The sequence below is a fragment of the Canis lupus genome, chromosome 5 (genome assembly GCF_011100685.1).
Source record: "Canis lupus familiaris isolate Mischka breed German Shepherd chromosome 5, alternate assembly UU_Cfam_GSD_1.0, whole genome shotgun sequence".
Lineage (NCBI taxonomy): Eukaryota > Metazoa > Chordata > Mammalia > Carnivora > Canidae > Canis > Canis lupus.
The window spans coordinates 13,023,661-13,046,893 of NC_049226.1; the positions used below are offsets into that span (position 1 = coordinate 13,023,661).

The 23,233-nt window shown below is 37.1% G+C and overlaps 1 protein-coding gene across 2 annotated transcripts in view; it reads right to left on the minus strand.

Annotated features, from left to right (window-relative positions):
- The window catches only part of TECTA (tectorin alpha), a 156,070-nt gene that overhangs the window by 117,086 nt on the left and 15,751 nt on the right, over window positions 1–23,233 (minus strand). For both annotated transcript variants that reach the window (XM_038535875.1, XM_038535877.1), the window contains 6 exons: window positions 16,909–17,058; window positions 14,725–14,864; window positions 7,412–7,593; window positions 5,834–6,090; window positions 3,113–3,239; window positions 1,501–1,617 (listed from right to left, as the gene is read on the minus strand). In XM_038535875.1, the coding sequence (XP_038391803.1) occupies window positions 1,501–1,617; window positions 3,113–3,239; window positions 5,834–6,090; window positions 7,412–7,593; window positions 14,725–14,864; window positions 16,909–17,041 (956 nt within the window). In that variant the 5' untranslated portion in view covers window positions 17,042–17,058. The remainder of the gene's footprint in view (window positions 1–1,500; window positions 1,618–3,112; window positions 3,240–5,833; window positions 6,091–7,411; window positions 7,594–14,724; window positions 14,865–16,908; window positions 17,059–23,233) is intronic.

Here is a 23,233-nt window from a genome sequence, read left to right on the forward strand (position 1 = left end):
CCACCTGATTTCACTCACATATAGTCCTAACTTGCATCCTACTTGTGTAATGTGATTTCATATTTGTTAAAGTCATCAAGGAAAGCATATGCATTTTTGGTAAGTGGTCTAGTTACCAACACCTAGAAACCAGTTTTGAGGGATATTTTTCTTCTTGTATATTTACCTACAGCATACCTATTACATTTCCTTTTACATTTACAGAGTATTAAATGTAACTCTTTCCCAACCCTCATACACTGTTGGTGGGAAGGTAAATTGGTGCAGCCTCTGAGGGAAATGAAGAATAGAACTACCATATAATCCAGCTATTCCACTTTTGGATATTTATCCAAAGAATACAAAAACATTCAAAAATATATATGTACCCCTATGCTTACTGCAGCGTTATTTACAATAGCCAAGATATGGAAGCAACTCAAGTGTCCATCCATAGATGAATGGATAAAGATGCACATGCACATACGCGCGCGCGCACACGCACACACACACACACACACACACGAATATTACTCGGCCATAAAAAAGGATGAGATCTTGCCATTTGCAACAACATGGATGGACCTAGAGGATAATATACTAAATGAAGTAAATAAGATAAAGACAGATGCCATATGATTTCATTTACAAGTGGCATCTAAAAACCAAAACAAACAAGCAAAAAGCAGAATCAGAGAACTAGTGGTTGTGGAGGGAAGGGAGCTGGGAGATGAGCAAAATGGGTGAAGGGGAATGGGAGATACAAGCTTCCAGTGGTGGCATGAATAAAAGGTACAGCACAGGGAATACAATGAATGGTATTCTAATAGTGTTGTGTGGTTAACTACACTTGTGGTGAACATAGCACAGTATAAGAAACTTGTTGAATCACCATGTTGTACACATGAAACTAATGTGACATTGTGTGCCAACTATACTCAAATAAAAGAATAAATGAATATAAAATATAGTAGTTCCTCCTCAAACCATGTATATTAACTCTTTATATACTTAAAGATAATTACTAGTTCAGGCCTCAGCATTTCTCTTCACATTCGACCATCCTAATTCCTTTAGCATCTTCTCAAGAGTCTGTTTTCTAGTCCTTTCCTCATATTCTCTGAACCTAAGGCATATTTGCCAAATCTTCCAAACTGCAGAACTTAGTATATCCTGAAAGCAGACCAATGTGAAAGAAGAGACCAGCTTTTGAGGTAGGTGAAGATGTGCCCCTGGAGAAGAGGATTGAACAGGAATCAATGATATGGAGTATGGAGTGGAAGCAGTCAATTACTTACCCAACCATTCTTAATACAAGTGCAAGGCTAGAAGAAATACACTGTGGAAAATGAGATAAAATGGGTTTGCTTTGTGTTTCTTCCCTTTTTTTTTTTTTTAATCCTACCACCAAAGTCCTCTAAGAGGGTCCAGTAGCAAATTATTAGATTTGCTCTAAAACAATAGCTCTTAAATTGCCTCAATACTTGTTAAAATGTTGTTAAACTGATCAGGGGTTTTTACCTGAATGGCACTTCTTCTTGTGGAACATCCACATAGTAACGGATAAAAAATCTCTCAGAATCTTCTCGTTCACCATCGGTAACAACACTGCCATTAAGTTTGGAAACTGATGGCAATCTGTTAAGTAAAAACCAAAATAAAGACATCTTAAGACAGAACATTTAGCTTTAGAAATAAAACCACTGATTTGAGGCCCCGTCTTACTCTCTTGAGAGGACACGTTTGATGTAACTCTGCTGATATATAACTACTTACATGAACTAAAGTGGTATAGAGTAAAAGGGCCAAAAATATCTACAGTTTCATCTTTAGACGTGCCTCTGACCTTTTATAATTATACCTTACCTTCCAAAATAAGATTCTAGCCAGCTAGCACTGTCCAACTTAAATATAATGTAAGCCACATATATAATTTTAAACTCTCTAGTAGCCATATTTAAAAAAAATAAAAAAAGGCAAGACTAGTTTTATTAATATATTTTATTTAACCCAGTATTTCCAGGATTTAATCATTTCAACCTGCAATCAATACTAAAAAATAACTAACAGGATACTTTATATTCTTTTTTCTTCCATATATTCAAAATCCAGTGTAAATTTTACACTTAAAGCACATTTCAATTCAGACTAATCATAATTCAAGTGCTCAAAAGTTGCATAGGGCTACTGACATCATATTGGACAGCACAGGCCTACAAGTAGTCAGTACAAATGGGTTCTATTGTTCACAAATTAATGTTTCATATTTACAAAAGAATTATGTAAAGAAAATAAAGTCTAAGTGAGGCCTACTATGAGCCCTAATTCTTTTTAGAAGAAAAGCATGCCAAGATGTATTTGTTCAGTGGAATATCAGTGTGTATGCCCACACCTGGAAAGCAGTAAGGATCTGCTAGGTGTTGGTTGGGCAGAGAGATTAATACTGTGTTTGAAGAACCATTTTTCTTTAGGGAACCGTAAGGTCCCTTTCAAAACTACTATGTATAGTACACAAAGAAAACAAATGAAAGCCCCATCGTCCTCCACATCTTAGCCAGAATCCTACCGTTGCTAGAGGCTCATACAAAAATAAACACTCATTTCAGTGGACTTGGGGAGGCAGAGTCAGAGACACAAATGGCAGGGGCGTCAGAGAAAGAACATAACATGGTAGTCATGTTTGAGTCAAAATATATTCAAGAAGGAAACATAGATGATGGTGCTTTCTTAAGTTTCACACTAACGTAACAGCCCAATGTTTAGGTATTTACACTTTGACCACTTTGTTAACAGAGAAAATAAAGACAACTAAATAGAATACATTTCCTATTATACCTAATTTTTCTTTATAATCCAAAACAGGACCTCAAATACTGTTAAGTATTAAAAAGCATAAAAATAGATTTGTGAGGGAATGTTTCAAGTGGTCTTGGCAGGCCAATTACCTTTCACATTTTTCTCATCATATTGTGTTTTCTTCTAGGATTTGAAGCTACAGAAGGAGCTCCTTTGAGCACTGTCTGTTCAAGAGACAGATAAACTTACAGTGTACTCCCCGCCCCCCAATAGTGCATTATCCCTTTAATGAAACCAGGCCCCCAGAGAAGAAAGCAGAGTAGTCAGGACAACAGACCTGGCTATTACCAATTTCCTCCGTTCCTCAGTGGTATATGGCTGCAGAAGAGGAATTCCTAACAATCTCACTTCTTCAAGTTTGGGGAATGAATTTAGTTTGTCAATGTCTTCCCAGGATTGCAAACCTAATTTGAGAAATATATTGTTTAAGTAAATCCAAAAAAGCATACAAATAAGAAGATGAACATAGAAAAAAATTACTTCAATTAATTTCTGAAATATTAAAAATGCTTATAAACTAGAGATCCTGAAAATTTTCTTCATCCAGGAAAGAACAGAATACAGGTAAACAACATAAAAGCTTCCCTATAGCCTCTCCTATTCCTGTGGTCTCAGTGGTCAAGGAGAGAGAACTTTATTCTCCAACACCCCACTAATGTACAGACTCTCCTCCCAAGTGACCTGTCAAGAGGGTCTCTGGTGGTCTCAATAAGCAAGATGTATGCCATAATTATATAAAAAAGGCGATGTGGTCTATTCTTTCACCAAATAAAGATTCACAGGACAGAACTATTGATCAGAGTTGATACTGTCAGACTCAAACTTTTACCTAACAAATTCTAAAATGAGGCAAGGTGAGTAGAACCAGAAGCTTAACATTATTTTTCTTACATACCTGTCCTCATTTTGGAGACAGGGAAAACAGATTTTAAAAATAAAACAAACAAAAACAGAGAATCTGAATCATTGGGTAAGAACAACATGCAAATTTAAATTAAGACTGTTTAAGACAAAAAAAAAATAAGACTGTTTAAGACTTAAGAAAATTAAGACTGTTTCATGCTTAAAAAAAAATTCTTCCTATGGTTGTGAGCAAATATATCATCCAAGTCAGTGTTTGGCACTGCTAGGAAAAATATGCGTGTAATAATGAAGCTGGTCAATTTATAGCACATTAAATCTATTTCAGAGAATATAGTTCATTCCTATTTCTATCAACCTCCAGAAAGGGTTAAAGCAGAGGAGCAATATACAAGGGCTCTGGTGCATAACTAACCCAAGTCACAACTGCTCTCTTCTCTTCAGAATGGTATTTCCATCTAGGAGGAAGAACAGAATTAGCTCAAGGGGTGTCAAGTTGTGCAATAACCAGCTTCCTTATGCAAAATACTGGCTTTTAAAACCTAATTCCTACCCTGTGACTTGTATGGCAAATTAAACTGTGTATATTTTTTCAATTGTAGATCAGAGTTATTTTTAGTTATGTAGTTATTTTAAGAAATAGGCTGAAAGACAATGTCAAGAGATTAAGAAGAAAAGCCACACACTGGAAGAATATATTTGCTTAAAGACATATCTGATAAAGGATGACTCTCCAAAATTTACAAAGAACTCTTAAAACTATATAACAATGTCATCTGTCATTGGAGAACTGCAAATTACAACAAGGTTCCACTACACACCTATGAAAATGGCCAAAATCCTGAACACTCACAGCACCAAATGCTGATGAAGACATGCAGCAACAGAAACTTTCATTCATTGCTAGTGGGAATGTAAAATGGTGAAGCCACTTTGGAGCACAGCTGGCAGTATCTTATAAAACTAAACATATTCTTACCATATGAGCTAGCAATTGTACTCTTTGGTATTTACCCAAATAAACTAAAAACTTATGTCCACACAAAACCCTGCACACGGAGGTTTACAGCAGCTTTATTAGTAAACATCAAAACTTCGAAGCAACCAAGATGTCCCTTCAGTTTGCGTGGATAAATAAACTATGGTACATCCAAACAATGAAACATTAGTGCTAAAAAGAAATCAGCTATCGAGCTATGAAAAGATTTGGAGGAAACTTAAATGCACATTACTAAGTGAAAGAAGCTAATCTGAAAAGGCTACATAATGAATGATTCCAGCTATATGACACTCTGGAAAAGGCAAAATTATGGAGATAGTAAAAGGACCAGTGGTTGCCAGGGGTTGAGGGGTACGGACACACAAGCAGAACACAGAAGGCTGCTAGGGCAGTGAAACTACTATGAATGATACTATACATGTCATACATTTGTCCAAACCCACAGAATGTATAACTTCAAGAGTGAGTCCTCGTGTAGACTATGGACTTTGGGTGATGTGAAAATCTGGGTCGATTATAAGAGTTGTATCAGTTTGGTGCTGGAACGCTGACAGTGGGAAGGCTGGACATATGTGAGAGCAGAGAGGATGTGGGAACACTGCACTTCCTGATCAATTCTGCTGTGAATTTAAAACTGTACTCAAAAATGAAGTTTATTAGTTAAAAAAAAAAAAAGGCTAAAAATTTCCATTCCCTGAGACGCAAAATCATACGGCAGCAAACTGGCAATTAATCATCTATAAATACTAGAAAGAAAAGTGAGCATTTACAAGGGATAGTAGGCTGAAATTCCTTAACCTACATCCAGACAAAACAGTCTAGTTTGTAATTCTTTGTACTCCTCTTAACTCTGCCTTTTACTGCCCAATTCATCAATTTCATCTCACTCCTTTCGTAGCAGGACCTCTTTAATAGATAAAATATAGCTAATAGGATGCTCTGCCACTTGATATTTATCAGAACATTTATGAAAATGAATGCCTTAAATTTAGCTGATCGATTGGCATCTGCATGTAACTCTTGAAAATGCATCCCATAAGAAGGCAGAGCCACGACCAAAACAAATAGGCTTTCATCTGTTTCATGCACAAGCTCAGACTGATTTGCACGTACAGCGAGAACAAGCCTGTAGCTCACCTGACTTGTGGAGGCTGATGGACCGCAGATTAGGGAATAATCTGGCCAGTGAATCATCAGGCTCCTCAATGGCATTCAAATGATTGTTAGCCAGGACGAGAGTATCCAGGGAGGGAAACATAACTCCTAACTTGCGTATTTCAGTCCAGTCTTGGAGGTTATTGTCTGTTATATGTAGTAGTTTAAGAGAATGACAGCAAATAGAAGGACAAGACACTGTTTCATAATCATTAAGGCACAGGAAGAGCTCCTCCAAACTGCAGAGAAAAAAAATGAAACATTTCATTGTTTAAAGCAGTTAAGTTTCTACTTTGCACCTACTTTCATTCGTTCAGTAAATAAATAAGTGCCTACTATGTGGGAGACTCTGGTAGGGGTTGTGGAGAAAATATAAAGACATCTTCCTAAAGCTTAAATATAGCTGGGAAGACAAAAACCTAAAACACATAAAACGGCAGAGATGACATAACCCAGGACTAAATTAATTTTGTGCTTAAGTAACTAAGTGCTAAATAAAGCAGTACTAACTCCAAGCACAACAGCAGTTCATATGGGAATGGAACTGAAATTACAGTGAGAATAATCAAGAAAGAATGCATGGCCTAACAGGAAAGGTAGACTTGGGTTGAGAGGACATAGAGGAAAATCCCAGAAACAACATAAACAAAATGTTTAGAAACAAAAAATAATAACTATCATTTACTGAATTTCTACCCCGAGTCAGGCCTTGCTCCAAGGGCTTTATAGACTGTACTGCCATTCTGCAAGGTAGGTACAATTATGCCCATTTTACGGATGAGGACATGGAGCTTAGCAAGGTTAATCACTTTATCTAAAGTCATATGGTCAGTAAGTGGAACTGGGATTTAAAAGCTCATTCCATGCCATGCTAGAAGCTACATGTGGTGAGGAAACCCATCTCATTAGGGGGATAGTGAGAAACTCGGGTGGAATAAATGGGGAGAGACCAGATTCAAAAGTCCTTGATCATTTCCATATTTAAACAAAGAAACTACTTCTTTTTTATATTTCTTTAAACTACTTCCTTTGAACACTTGTGCATATTCAAAGCTAGATACAAAGAAGTCTTAAGAAAGTATTTCTAAACTGACAAACAAAAGCATAATTTCTTATTTAAATTATCGAAAAGAGTTCCATTTTCCCATTAGGCCAGTGAGGTATTTAATCATCTGAGTGGGTAATATATTTTATAGATACTATGATTTTTTTTTTTCATCCCAAAGAAAAGCACCGGGGCAAAATTCTGAAATCAGGTAATCAGAAGATTAAAATGGAGAAAGTGTGGGTTGATGTAGAAATGATAAGTGCTTCTCAGGGATATTTTTTAGCCAAAGGATGACAGATCCTATGTCTTGGTGCTACTCAACACTGAGCAAGTATCGCAATGAAAAACCTACTAAATGACCCTCACACCCTCATTTTAAATACTTGGCTCTTCTAACCTCACTCTCCATCCACTCTGCTGTTCTACTGTTTCTGAGATGGGAGATCAGTGGTAATTCTGTGTACTAACAAAGATGGCGACATGGCCCCCTCTCCATCATGCTCTGGGCTTACTCTGGTAACTCCTGCAGTATCGTGTGGACTGTCTCCCAAGAAGCTTTGCTGTTGTTGAGGACAAGTTTGCGAACCCCAGAGAAGGACCCAGCACATGTTCTTTCTAAAACCGACAAATTCAGAGGGTTGGAACTCAGGTTTAGAAACTCCAACTGGGGAACATTTGACACAATTTTACTGACCTAGGGAGAAAAAAAGAAACGCATATCAGGCAGTAATCAGAGTTTTTTTAAATAGCAATCATGCTCACAAAGCTTAAGTGAATGGGTCTCTAGGCAAGGGGCCATTCACATTAGGGAGTCCTGTGTTATGCTACCTACAGAGGGGCATAAGTAATTTCAACAAATCTTGGCAAATAATTTAATCTATGAAATAGTGACATAATTGAAAATCATACAAAAGACTTTCCACACTGCCTTGGGCAAGGTTTTTGATTCTGTTCTATATGATACTCTCTTTGATAAGTGAAGAAAAGACAGTTTAGAGGACGTTTTAGGCTGCAAGTTTCTAAAGAGCTGAGACTGGGTCATGTAAATCTCTTTGAATTTCTCCTTCCTTTTGTCCTCAGTGCAACATTAAGGCTAATTAAAGGTTTACTGAAGAACACACAGTAACAGCTCAAGTGTTCAAATTGACTACATAGCCAGGATCACTTAGAAACCGTTTTGGCTTGGTTAAAAGATGACCAAACTTCAAAATATACACACTCAGAAACCAAAACACATCCATAACTGTATAACAAATGAGAAAACATGGTAATCAATTTAACCACTTAGCTAGCAAATTGGTAAGCAACATTTTTTTTTTTTTTTAAAAAGGCAACTGGCAGGCAGCCCCGGTGGCTCAGCAGTTTAGTGCTGCCTTTAGCCCGGGGTGTGATCCTGGAGACCCAGGATCGAGTCCCACATCGGGCTCCCTGCATGGAGCCTGCTTCTCCCTCTGCCTGTGTCTCTGCCTCTCTCTGTGTCTCTTATGAATAAATAAATAAAATCTAAAAAAAAAAAAAAAAGGCAATTGGCATTACAGACCTTAACTACTTGCTCTGCAAAGTACTAGTCTCTGATATAGCTTATTTCACTCAATTCTCAAAACAACTTGCAAGCTAACTATTTTCATGTTAAAAAATGAGAAAAACTGAGGCTCAGAAATGTTAAATAATTTGACTAAGGCCTCAGCGTCACAAAAACCAAATCTAGGATTTAAAAATCAGAGCCATTGTTCTTCCAGCATACCACCACTAGGAAAGTTTGAATATACCCCCCCACACACAAAAAGAAGAACGAACTATCTTAAACAAGTATGCAGTAAATGGAGTTAGCATCAAACAGCCAGTCAGTGTGGTAATAAAACTTCATGAGGAAAGGAATACAACAGAGTAGTTAGGATTGGTTTCACAGTCGAAAAACCTGGGTTCAAACCAGGTTCCAACAGTTCCTAGCTGTGCGATGTGACAAGTTACTGACAAGTAACTCCCCACATCTCAGTGTCCTCATTTGTAATGGACAAAACAGGACCCACCTGTGTCACAGGCCTGTGAGAGCATTAAAAGGGATACATGTGTAAAGCACTTAACACAGTGATTGGTACAACTTGTAGAAACTTCTATCCTTATCTATTCCCCAACAGGACGTAAGCTCCATGAAAGCAGGGATAGTACTTACCTAGTTCATTACTGCATTGCGGGTGCTTAATGTTTGCTAAATAAATTAATGGCACAAAATCATTCAGTAAATATAACTATTACTAACTTAGTAAGAAGAGTATGAACCAATATGTCAACCCTGATTATATGTCTTATTATATTTATTTTTTATTTAAATGTCATATTTAAAATAATTACTACAATTTCAAAAATACACTAATTCCCAAGATCTACCATAAACTATTAAATCAGGAGCTTCAAAGATGAGATAAGCTTCATGGTTGGAACCTGGATTCTGTTTCTTGTCAGAGCACCATAGGTTATGCCAAAAAGGTATCCAGTGCTGAGAACTACAGGTGGAAAGAAAAAGTAATGTGTACTTCACCTCAGATTTATGTGTACTACACAGGTCAGGAGCTCCAAAATCACTGTGAAGTGGACTCATTCCAAGAAGGTTCAGAGAAGTATGTCAGAGGGCATAGCATAGATGAACTATGCTACACACTAACCTTTTCAACTGGTACCATGTTTAGCTTCATTTTTTTAAAAAGATTTTATTTATTTATTCATGAGATACAGAGAGAGAGAGAGAGAGAGAGAGAGAGAGGCAGAGACACAGGCAGAGGGAGAAGCAGGCTCCACGCAGGGAGCCCAATGTGGGACTCCATGATCATGCTCTGGGCTGAAGGCGGCGCTAAACCACTGAGCCACTCTGGCTGCCCTATCTTCATTTTACAAATGAAGAAATGAGCTATATTTAGAGAAAAACATACTAGGCTTCAATTTAAAATGTATGTAATTTATACCAGTGTAAACATAGTCTCCTGCTTGATCCCTTTTGTGACCAAATTGTACCAAGCATTTTTGTGATATATGGCCAGGATTTGGAGTTTTGTCTGTGGCTACAACACAGCTAAATAATTTAGTCCACAGAGGGCTATAGAGGACCAGCCCTCTATAGCCCTCTACTGTCTGAAAATCTATTGGGTTGAAGGACTCCCATACAGATGATGATGACCAGCCTGGCTTCAACTCTTTTAAGGGCAAAAGAAAATGAAGAGGAATTGCACTCCAAGCACAGTATGAAGAATAACTAATTATGATACAACCTCAGCTAAACAAAAGCAAAATATAAACCCCTTGCTAACCACCACCCCTCATATTTTATCTTTGTAAATAGCCCCCAATGGATAATTTAAAAGTTTTGAAGGTATTCTCCCAGAAATTATGTGATATAATCTTCACTGTCTGCATCTATATGGCTGTCTCATGATAATAGAGATTTAGAATAATGATTCATTAGCCTTGGAATATCCTAAAAAAATTATAACTGGACTATAGTCTAATGATTCAAACAGAAAAAATAATGTAAGTTAGAATAAATGTACTCTTTAAAAGGCTGAAGTTAAAAGGATTTTTGGGTAATCTTACATGAATGATGAGATTTTAGAAAGTATATTAATTACGTAAGTAAATTTACTTCTAAAAAAAGTCCTAATAGCAAAGGCTGACAAACAAACATTCAGTAAGTTTCTAGGGCAGCACACTAACTTCACCTTTTCTAAATTCTAAAAAAAAAAAAAAGAAAAAAAAAAAGACTCTTAGCTAGAGTGATACAGTTGTCCCCTGAACAATGCAGAGGTTAGGGGGTGCCAACAACCCCACAAAGTTGAAAATCTGTGGGTAAGTTTTGACTCTCCAAAACTTAACCACTGACAGACTACTGTGGAGAGGAAGCCTTACAGATAACATAAGCAGTTGATTAACATATTTTGTACGTTGTATGTATTATATACCATATTCTTACAATAAAGTGAGCTAGAGAAAATTTTTTTGTTTTGCTTTTGTTTTTAGTTAACATGTGTTTTATTTTGTTTTCATATAGAGAAATAAAAAGAAAACTAAAAATGCCCCAAATTCAACAGCTCACTATCCTTATTGACGTCAAAATAACAAAATGTTCACAGTTAAGAAATTCAAACAGAACAAATTGAAATTTTTCTTGTGATTCTTCCCAGAAAAAAAAATGTATGCAGCATATTCTATCATATAAACTTACATCTCTAGATATTTTAGAATTTTACACAAGAAACACTCTTTGGGCTCCTGGGCGGCTCAGCCCAGTTAAGCATCTGACTCTTGGTTTCGGCTCAAATCATGATCTTATGGTTGTAGGATTGAGTCCTGCTTTGGGCTCTATGCTAGGCATGGGGCCCTGCTTGGGATTCTCTCTCTCCCTTTCCCTCTGCCTCTCCCCCTCCCTAGAAAAAAAAGAGATCTCTTTTATACTTTACATTTTTTTCCCTATGTTTCAAGCTTTTATTTAAATTCTAGTTAGTTAAGTATAGTGTAATATTGGTTTCAGGAGTAGAATTTAGTGATTCATCACTTACAAATAACACCTAGTGCTCATCACAAGCACCCTCCTTAATTCCCATCATCCATTTAGTCCATCCCCTGCCCATCTAGAGATAATATTAAGAAAACCATAAGGAAGATAAATTTTATTTACAGTACTGTCCTGTAAGAAGTCCACATGCAAACAGACTGTGCAGTTCAAACCTGTGTTGTTCATGTGCAGAAACATGGAGATGAACTTACATGACCTTCTAGGTCTCCACAATTCTATAATTTAATAGAGGACCCTCTACTCTGGCTTCTAAAAATGAAGAAACTAAAGTTTGAAGAAAAATGGGAAAAGGGTTGAAAGATAACAATCTGTAACTTATACCCAAGCTATTCTCTACCTCACCTGAGGGGCTAATTCCTCCATCCTTTCAACTACTTGGTTTAATTTCTTTTATAAAATGGTTTTGATAAGGAAGGGAGGAAAAAGGAGATGCCTTGGGAAAGGTGAGACGAAAATGTACTTAGCTAAAATTCAAGTCAAAAGCTAAAAAATGTCTCTTTTTTTTACACATGGATGCCCAATTTTAGAAGAATGGAGACAAATCTTTGCCTCCCCCCACAGTATGACACCTTACACTTATATTTATCTTTATCTCTGGATATCTATCAGCTACAAGTTTAAACTACAAAAGAAGTTGGTTGTAACATTAGTGACCATTCAAAACATCAAAAGAACATACTATATTATTTTGTTCCACATTGCTATATTGAATACAGGCCAAAATAAACTTACTTAATGGCCAAGGACAAATGATTTTTTTGGTAATCAGGTACACGGTTGTACTGGGATTGAAATGTAATGTCTTAAAACTGTGACCTATGAGGCATCTACAGCCTGGCAAAGAGTTTAATCGATCCTGAAGATCAACATGCTCTGCTGTCAGTACTTCCCCCACCATTCTGCGCTCTGATAGATATTCTAGAAGATTGAGATCAATTATAGTTATAGCAAAGAACAAAAATAAAGGAATGATGAAAACAAAAATAAATTGGAAGATGGAAACCCAAAGGATAGCAGCAATGAAAACTCATTTGAAAACCATCTGGAAACAGAGTATAGAGCACAAGTAGGAATATACAAACTGAATGCAAAGCACAAATGAATATAATAGGACCCTCTATCCAAATATGTCAATGTGGCCTGGAAAATATTTAGTGTAGACCTCTGTCTAAGCAGAGAAAAGGCTGATTTGCCTAGTGTGAACTTTGTGTTCTAATCCATATTGACAGAGATTGTTCTTCTGAGGCGAGGCAGCAGCTATATCACTATTAAACTGTCCCTACATGGTCAGAGCACAAAGCACAAAACCTTTCTGAAATTTTACACTCCCAAAGAAACACATTTAAGGGACTCGGCCTGCAAACATAGGAAGTGAAAAGATTCAGAGGAAGATTTGGTCTGACTTTTCACTCATTCAGGTTAAAAACTCTCACCAGACGTTGAGCAGCAGACAACTGGGAATTAGGGAGAAGGAGAATTAACAAGGTCGTTCTTTTTGCATCTGTGCAGTGTGGACAGAGTATGCACATCACTTAAGCATCTCAAAGGACCAAGAAGGCATAGAATGTAATTTGTGGAACAGTGAGCTGTAACAGTTATTGAGATAAATGAATTAATAAATAGATGCATGTACAAACAGATTATTTCTTGGAACAGCCCAGTAACTCTGCATTTATTAACAAGTCACTTAAAAGTCAAACAACATGCATCTCAAAGAACTTGGTAAACACCTCAATAAAAATAGGAAATATAACCATAAGCACAGATATCAGATTAGACTATGACATAGGTAAATATAAGAAAAGCTGAAGAAAATTAGGTTATGCACAGATTTTTCTTAAACAAAACAGCTGTCTTGGAATTTGAATAGCATTTAATACCTACAAAGCACCTCAATGATTAATTTTATCTGCAGCCCTGTCTTAGAGATGAGCGAAGTGAAGCCCTAAAGGATTAAGTGAGTCTCTTAAGATCATAGGAAAAGTTGGAGCAAGTGGTCTTGATCAATCCTTAAGATACAATCATTTGTTCATTAAAGCATTCAACAAACATTGGAGTACCTGGTATGACACTTTGGGTGCTGATGGTAATAAAGACAAAAATCTCTACTTTGAATAAGCTCACAGTCTAATAGGAAAACTGTCAAGTAAGTATGTGATTGCACTAAGTTATGATAAATCATCACATTTAACACAGCAGCGTGATATAGGTACTGGGATAATCTGACTCTGCCTGAGTGAGAGCTGGGGAAAGTTTCAGAGAGGAATAGTGACTTGGGCCAAGTCTTGAAAGATACATAGGAAGAGGTTGGGTAGACAAGGAAAAAGAGTAGTAGATTCGGAAGGAATAAAAGCAAGGTAGATTGTCATGTCAAGAGTTTATCATGAGCTGCAAGAAAAAGCATGTGGCTAAAGATGGAGATAAAACTCTAAAAGTAACCAACCGCCATATGGTGAAAGGCTACATTTAGAGTTCAGACCTTAGTTTTTAGGCAGTGAAAAGCAACCAAAGGACTTTAAGCAAAAGTGTCACACTCTTATTTCATTTATTAAAAGGAGTCTTTGCCTAAGAAGATAGCTTATGGGAAGCAAAATAAAAGCAGAGGTAGGAAAATCCATCAGGAAGCTTTCTCAACAGTCCAAGCAAGAAAGAAGATCCTAAATTAAGGCAGGAGAATGAATCAAGGAGAAAGAACTATTTTTCCCTATTCTCAAGCACAGCATTTACAAGGTAATGTTATCACCAGGTAGGCAGTGCTATGTACAATAATAAAAGATAATGTTGTAATACCTTTGTGTATTTGGTGTGACTTACTCTGAGGTCAGAAGACATGTCAAACCACGTAAGGGACTTAATAAAACAAGGAAAAGTTCTAAAATATTTGAAGAAAATTTTAGCAACAAAAATAAATATTTTTATAATCTGAGTTTTGAGCTTAAGCAATTTTTATGTCAATTTAGAGCAATAAAGGTTGACGTAGTGGTACAGAATGAACATAGGATGTGTAAACTCACATTACACATCAACAGTAAAAAACCCAATGTATTGTTAGCAGTTTAAACCTCTGTGGTCTTATTAACCTCTCAATGACTGGAATAAAGCTCCTCAGTGCTTTTCATACTAATGAAAACCAAATTAGCAGTAATGTTAATTGAAAAATCACCACAGAACAGCTGAAGCAGTTTATCTGAGACCCAGAGTCAAGACTCTCAACTAGAATTCAACAGAATTCACCAAAATGCAGTGATATAAAAGCTTTACCTCATGCCAGTCTTCGAGTTTGTTGTCAGAAAGATCTAGTTCCGACACATGAGCGCAGAAGGCAGCAATTTCTTTTTCATCTCCTGCACGTGTTATTCCACAGCTGTTTAACACCAGTACACTTGGGAGGTTGAGGCGATCTGAATCACAGGGGAAACAACGCTTTCTAAATCAGCCTAATTCTTGTCTACATACAGTCCCCAGGAATCAAAATCAAATAGTATGAAATTATAAGAGGACCTAGAAAAAAAACTTGAATACAATGGGGTCTAAGGGTACTGAACTCTAAGAGGAAACAGCCAAATATGGCCCAGGAGAGTAAAAGTACTGGACCAGTACCACCAAAAAAAGTCTTACAGGCTTTGCTGCTGGCAGGACTGTTGACCTCAACTACCAACAATACAGGTATCATCCTCGCTATCATCTTACCATCTGAACACTAGAACTTGCAACTGATCTGGACTTCCAGTATTCTAATAGGTCCCAATACTTTCTTTTTAAAAATTTAGTTTAAAAGTATCATTCTGGGGATCCCTGGGTGGCCCAGCGGTTTGGTGCCTGCCTTTGGCCCAGGGCGCGATCCTAGAGACCCGGGATCGAGTCCCACATCGGGCTCCCGGTGCGTGGAGCCTGCTCTCCCTCTGCCTGTGTCTCTCTCTCTCTCTGTGACTATCATAAATAAATTTAAAAAATAAATAAATAAATAAAAGTATCATTCTGGATAGCTCTTTTTTGTCTGATGTATATTTCCACCTATTGCTGCCCTTGAAAATTATCTCAAACCATTAGATAGTCTACCTGAAACCACTTCTATTCTTCAAATTCATATCATTGAAGAAATCTTCCTGCTTAAGTGGATTCATTTAAAAAACTACATCTCTCTCTCTCGTCTATCAATCATTTCCATTTTATATCCATGTAGAATGTGTCCTTATGAAAATGAGATTTTTAAAAATACATAATTATAATGGAAGAAAGGGTTTCAGAGTCTTCAACTATATAATGAATTTGATCAAACTGAGGTAGTCAAACTATTGCGTTGGTTCAAAAATATAGGTGTCAATAAAACGACGCTTGCCCTAGTAAAAAGGGTAGACCTGAGAATTCAACAACTCTCAACCTATTCAGCATAAAATAAGGACTCACAAAGGAAATATTTTATTTACAGAGGCCTCAAATTACATAATTTTTCAATTCAGTACTTTTCAGTATCAAATTTTTCAGAATGGGAATGGGTGCTGGAAAAAAGAAAGACCAAGTAAGAAATCCACCTCTTTCTGCCATTCCAGTTTATTTATTTAATTTTAAAAATATATTATATTTATTCATGACAGAGAGAGAGAGAGAGAGAGAGAGAGGCAGAGACACAGGCAGAGGGAGAAGCAGGCTCCATGCAGGGAGCCCGACGTGGGACTCCATCCCGGGTCTCCAGGATCACACCGCAGGCTGAAGGCGGCACTAAACCGCTGAGCCACCAGTTTATATGGAGTAATAAGACAAGTTGAACTGAGGAACATAGGAACTAAAATACTGCTCAATACTGATTTCCCAACTCACACAGAACTACTTCCAAGAATTATTAAATGTAAATGAGGCTAAGATGTGAGAGACACACCTTGCATATTTCTCAATGTTGTAGATCTCTTGCTCACATCAAAACCCCTCTCCTAGAATGTCTTTATCTCCTCCTTAACTAAATTCTACATTCTTAAAGAATTAGTTTAAGTCTCATGGCTTTGAATCCTTTCCTGATAGTACTAATTTACTCTCTCCTCAATCTTTTTCCCAATCACTGTGCCAATCATTTGGTTCAATATAAACTGCCTTGTGTTATATGTTCGTAGATGGGAGTATCTTGTGATCCAGTTAAGTTTGTAAGGTCATTGAGGGCACAGGTCAGTCTTATACTTTCTCAGATCCTCTAAGTTCCTTGATAGAATATGTATTTGAAACATTACCATTCAAATATTGTTCGTGCCTGATGAGTGCAACTAAGGTGCCTTCTGGCCACTCTGGAGGAAGAGAAATCCTTCCAAATTTTTAAAAAAAACTGAAGTCATACTAAGGGAGGAAGACTATGTGACTCTAATAAAAAGAATAATCTGTAAACAAGACAACATTCTGGTTTGAGGCCCCAAGTACTAAGATCCAGTAAATAAACGTTTTAGGTCGCATCTTTTTTACCTTTCATAGGAGAGCCCTGAGGTGTGGCTGGGACATGGACTCCCATCCCAGGACCACGACGGTAAGGGAAATTTTCAGGACTATATTTTTCACATAATACTTGCATAAAACTCCTTCCACTAGGTTGATCCATCTTCTTTTCCTAAAATTCTACAAGAAACCAAGAAATTGTCAAAGTTATTTATTTATCATATAAGAAATTTTTATTGCAAACCCAATTATTTATAAGGCACCAGTCCAGGCATGGCAGACATATAAGACACGGTCACTGCCCGCAGGAATTTGCACTGTGGTGAGACTTCACGATTTAGGGAAGCTATATATGCAGATGAATGACAGCAATGAAGTTCAGCATATTATAAATGCAATACAGATTAACAGTGCCACAAAATGTAGTCAAGGAGACAATCATTTCCAGTCAAGGTAACAGGAGGACTTTTGGCTGGTACATAGGGTATGTGGTAAGTAAAAGGAAAAAGGACTAAAAAGAAAGGTGTAGACTCAACATCAGACTAAAGAGTTTGGATGACTCCTTTGATATTTATCCCTCAAAATCCATTCTCCTTTTCTTCCATAGGAAGAGAATTTTTTTTTTAAGTTGGGTTCCATACCCAGCTTGTGGGGCTTGAACTCACAACCCTGAATTGGAGACCTGAGCTAAGATCAAGATTGGGACATTAACTCACTAAGCCACCCAGGCAGCTCAGTAAAAGAATTTTTAACTGTATATACAGCACTTAGGGATGAGTGTATGACTAAGCTCTAGCTGATGGGATAGAAATAGTCTATGGTAGCTTCTGGGAATCACCCTTAAAAGATAGCCAGTGTACCCTTTGCTTCCTTCTTTGTCTCTGGCTTAATTCTATTGCCTAGAAAACAAATGCCACTTGGCACTATAAGCCCAAGGAACACACCCTAAGAAAGGTGGAGCAAAGGACTGAAAGGAACTTGAGACCCTGAGAACTTCATGGAACTGAGCTGCCACAGTGGTGGTGGACTCCAGATTTCTGGAAATTTCAGTGAAAGACAGATAACCCTCTGTTTTATTTAAGTCACTGTTCAATTTTTCAGTTACTGATGAATGGACCCAACCCTGACTAACACAGAACACCATTTCTTTTGTTTTGAGTTTGGGTAGAGTCATCACTGTCGAACTCCAGCTACGGGTCCAAACACACAGTAACCCCAACATCCTCTCAGCATTCACGCACAGGTCAGAACAGGTAATATTAAAGACATGATAACTTCTGACAGCCTGTTAACCCCTTATCTTGAGGGGGTGGCCTATGATCTCTATTAAATATAAATCAAAATACAGGCACTTGACCTCTGTAGTTCCAACTATCAGATGACAAGTTTTTTTTACTAAAACAATCAGAAAAAGAGAATAAAGAATACTCTAAAAAGAAGGGATATCATGTAAAAAGGTTTAACAATGAGAATGTACATGGTCTAACAGAAAACAGCATTAGGAGTAACTAATCATGTGTGCTACATTAAAAGGCTGAAATTTATTCCACAGAAAACAAGAAGAAATCAACAGGTTTTACGGAAGGGACTATAATAATCAAATTTTTTGGAAAACTCCTGGATATCAAATAGGTGATGAGGGCACCTGGGTGTCTCAATCAGTTAAGCATCTGCCTTCAGCTCCAGTCATAATCCCAGGGTCCTGGGATGGAGCCCTGGGTTAGGCTTCCTGGTCCGAGGGGAGTCTGCTTTTCCCTCTGCTCCTCCCACTACTCATTCTCTCTTTCTCCCTCAAATAAATAAATAAATAAATCTTAAAAAAAAAAAGATGATGAATATGAAGGAATATATACTGAAGTTGGGAGAAGAGTTAGAAGGATACTACAAAAACATAGGAGACCTAAGCAAGGAAAATAAAAGCAAAAATAGACTATCTGGGACTACATCAAAATAAAAAGCTTTGGCACAGCAAAGGAAACCACCAACAAAACAAAAAGGCAACCTACCAGATGGGAAAAGATATTTGCAAATGATATATCCAATAAGGGGTTAATAAACAACTTATACAACTCAACAGTAAAAAAACCCAAACAATCTGATCAAAAAATGGGCAGAGGACCCGAACACTCTTCCAAAGAAGATGTACAGACGGCCAACAAGCCCATGAAAAGATGCTCAGCATCACTCATCATGAGGGAAATGCAAATCAAAACCACAAGACACCACCTCACATCAGCCAGAATGGCTAGTATCAAAAAGACGAGAAATAAGTGTTGGAGGGGATGACGGAACTCTCATGCACTGTTGGTGGGAATGTAAATTGATGTAGCCACTGTGGAAAACAGTATTGCAGTTCCTTCAAAAATTAAAAATAGATAAACCATAGAATCTAGTATTTCTACTACTGAGTGTTCACCCAAAGAAAATGAAAACGCTAATTTGAAAAGATATATGCACTCCTATGTTTATTGCAGCATTACTTACAATAGCCAAGATATGGAAGCAACCCAAGTGTCCATTAATAGAAAAATGGGTAAGAAGATGTAGTGTATATGTGTGTGTATACACACACACACACACACACATATATATATATATACACAAACACATATACATACACACAATGGAATATTACTCAGCCATAAAAAAGAATGAGATCTTGCCATTTGAGAGAACATGGATGGAGCACTATACTAAATGAAGTAAGTCAAAGGGAAAAAAACAAATACTACATGATCTTGCTTATATATGGAATTTAAAAAACAAAACAAACAAGAACCCAGAACTTTTTTTAAGATTTTTATTTATTTATTTGAGAGGGGGAGGAGGGGCCAAGGGAGAAGGAGAGAATCTCAAACAGACTCCCCACTGAGCATGGAGTCCAATGCGGAGTTCAATCTCACAACCCTCAAATCATGACTTGAGCCAAAATCAAGAATCAGATGCTCAATAGATGCCACAAAGCTAGACTTTTAAATACAAAGAAAAACACTGGTGGTTAACAGACAGGAGATAGGTGGGGAAATGGGCAAAATAGATAAAAAGCATTAAGAGATACAGACTTTCAGTTTTCAAAAAGTCCTGGTGATAAAAAGTATAACATAAGGAATATAGTCAATAATATTGTAATAATGTTATATGGTGACAAATACTGACCACACTTATCATGGTGATTACTGAGTGATGTGCAAGACTGTTGTACATCTGAAACTAATATAACATTGTGTGTTAGCTACACTTCAATAGAAAAATTAAAGTACAATGCTCTAAAATGTTAAAAAAATAAAACCATACAAAACAAAACAGGAGAGAGATAATGAGTGCCTGAAGTGACATGGTGGTAGTACAAATAGAAAGCAGTGGCTGATTCAGGGTCAATTTAGAAAGCATGCTTTTCAGGTATTACAGAGGCTGAAGAGAAAGTAGAGTCAAGACTGACCCTCAGGTTTCTAGTACAGGTGACCAAGTGACTGATGATATCATTAAGTAAATGAAAATATGAAGAGATTGAGCTTTGCAAAAGAAAATGATGAACTCCACTGTATATACATTTAGTCTGAGGCATCTGTGGACTACCCAAGGAAACAGTCTCTCCCCCTCAAATAAATACATAAATAGTTAAAAAATAAAAAGTGGTCTTTAAACTTGGTTCATTCCCTAAATTACGACCAGGACCACGTCCACTGTACTTTGTGAAATCAATTCACAACTGCCTAGAACATAGAGTAAACATGCATGAAGTACATGTCCATCTACTGGACAAAAGTTTCATTTACCAAGGTCTAGACTATGAAGCACATTTCATAATTAGGATATCACAAGTCATCTTGAAAATTCAGGGCTGCCCTTTGTCAGGATCCTCATTTGTCAGCTTAAAGACAGAACCTGTTTTAGTACAAGACAGTTTGTTCCTTCTATCCACACAGAGTGATAAACGTCTGCTGCTGTCCTCTATTCCAGCACTGGTTGTGTCAAAACTGAACTTTGGGTGTTTCTTCTAAGACTCCAGGAACCTTCAGGTGGAAGGTTCTTTTACAATGTAAACTTATCAGACCACACAGAGCAGGACCTGGGCCACTGCTGACAGCATAGTTCTCATTAAAGACCTGTCTAAGCAGAATGCCGGCAGGATTTTTAGATATGTTTAACAAATGTCAAAGAAATTACACTGCTACCTTCTATACAATTAGTAGTTCCAAAGAATAAAAAGTGTGTGGGGAAGGTGCTAACCTGTCACTGTCAAAATAATACTCACTGAGTTTAAATAGCATCTTTAAACTAGAGGCTTTAGAACCACTGAAACTCAAACCAATTCTTCAAGGGCAATAATCTTAATACACAATTTAAATACAGGCAAACTGAGGATGGCAACAATAGAGACATCTCAAACTAAAATAAGTGCGAGGAAGCCAGCAATCATGGGAACTTAGCAAGTTATTTCTCATGACCTCATGCTTTAGTAACTCTTCCAAACTGTCTGAGGTGTTTTGTTTTGTTTTGTTATTCTTTTTTCCTAAAGACTTAAAAGCAACGCCGGGCACCTTCACTGGTCATCTGGTCATTTTCCAGGATACTCTACTGAAATAGCTTTCCAGGACTGTTGATAGCATACGCATTAATACATGAGTTTTGAATTAGAACATTAAGATTGCAAAATGGATCAGTAACATAAATCTACACAAAATCTGTTGGGGCAGTTTTAGGAAGAACAGTAGGTGGGAAAGGAAAGCTGAAAATCAAACAGACTGGAAAATGAGGAAATACAGGATGGAAAAAGATCTTTAACTAGAGCCTTTTAAAAGGTTTTTTTGGGGGAAGGGGACAATCTATGACTTTCTGGAAAGAACAGGTATTGAGTTACATCTGACTACCTCTACAGTTGGCAGAGTTCTGATACCTTTGTAAAAGTATTCTGTATTGGTTCTGAAAGCCAGGAGCCAGGAATCTTGGGTGATGTTGCTTGGTTCCATTCCCAAATCATGGAGTGTGCCCGTGAAAATCTCAGCTGCTTTGTGTCTCAAATCCTAACTAGAATGAGCTCTTATAAAGCACTTGGAGAAAGTCAGAATGGAGTGCAAATTGGAGGATAAGCTGCCAAACAGATTGGTATTTTTGCTTTTTTTTTTTTTTTTGCCAAACAGATTGGTATCAAAACAGAATTTCTAGTCACCTAAAACTCCACATACTTGTCAAACTAATTGTACTTTATGTTCCCAAAGGGTCAGGTCAAAATCAGTATGAAACTGAACACAACTGAAAACAGAACATTTCTGACCATTAACACTGGAAGGCATACAAGATATATCTTTATGCTAGTATGCAAGATCAGTATTTCACAAAAAAAAAAAAAAAAAAAAAAAAAAAAACCCTTATGGTAGAGTACCATACTTCATAAAGTGTGAATACTACCGGCCTCATTCATGACTTAAACCCTAAAATACCACCTTACAGACTCTCAAACTATATATTTTAAATCTTACCAAAAAAAGATCTGTTTATACATGCATAGGATAAAATGGAAATTAAAAAAATTAGTACCTATGGATGACTCCAGAGAGAGAAAAGGAAGAATAAGGGTGGGAAGGAGATTTGCTTTAAGTTCATCTGTTTGAACTACCTGAACTCACTGCAAACATACATCACCTTTTGTTTTCATATATTACCATTTTGAAATATAAACATTTCGAAGTGATAAATCTGGGAATGACCTAATAGTTTGCCACATGGCTTTTTAATTCCTCATTATCAACTGTCTATGAAAAAAATTCCAATTGGACTGTGTTAAACACATAATATTAATTTTAAAAGGAACTGGGGAGTGAGGAAGCAAAGAGAAATAAAATGGTGGCCAAAAGGGAAGAAATAGTTTAATAAAATAGCATGGGAAAGAAAGTGAAAGAATGAAACTCACCTGAGTGCCTGAACAAACTAAATTAAGAGAGGAGGGGTTAGGATGACAGCCAGAGCACTGTATTCCCTGAGGGTTTCCATGGCCTGAAGAACAGTGAAGCACAAATCCACTATGACATGTACAGAAGGGTTGAAAGAATACTCTTCAGGCCTGCAGGGTCACTTCCTCTGCTAGCCAAGTTAAAGCTTTTAATAAAAGTTATAAACATGTCATACAAATTACCCAAATTGTATCAAAACTCTTGAGACTTTGGAAGCACAAGAGCTCCAGGAGGCAGAGATTACACAGCCCTAAGCCTTGGGATGCCTTGAGAGCTCCAGGCCCCTCCTCTTCTCTTACAGTGGAGACTAACAAAAAGAGTGGAGCATCCAGCAGCAGGAACCTGACCAGGCAGGACTCACATCACTGCAATACTAAACAGGAACGAATTTACAGTTCTAAGGA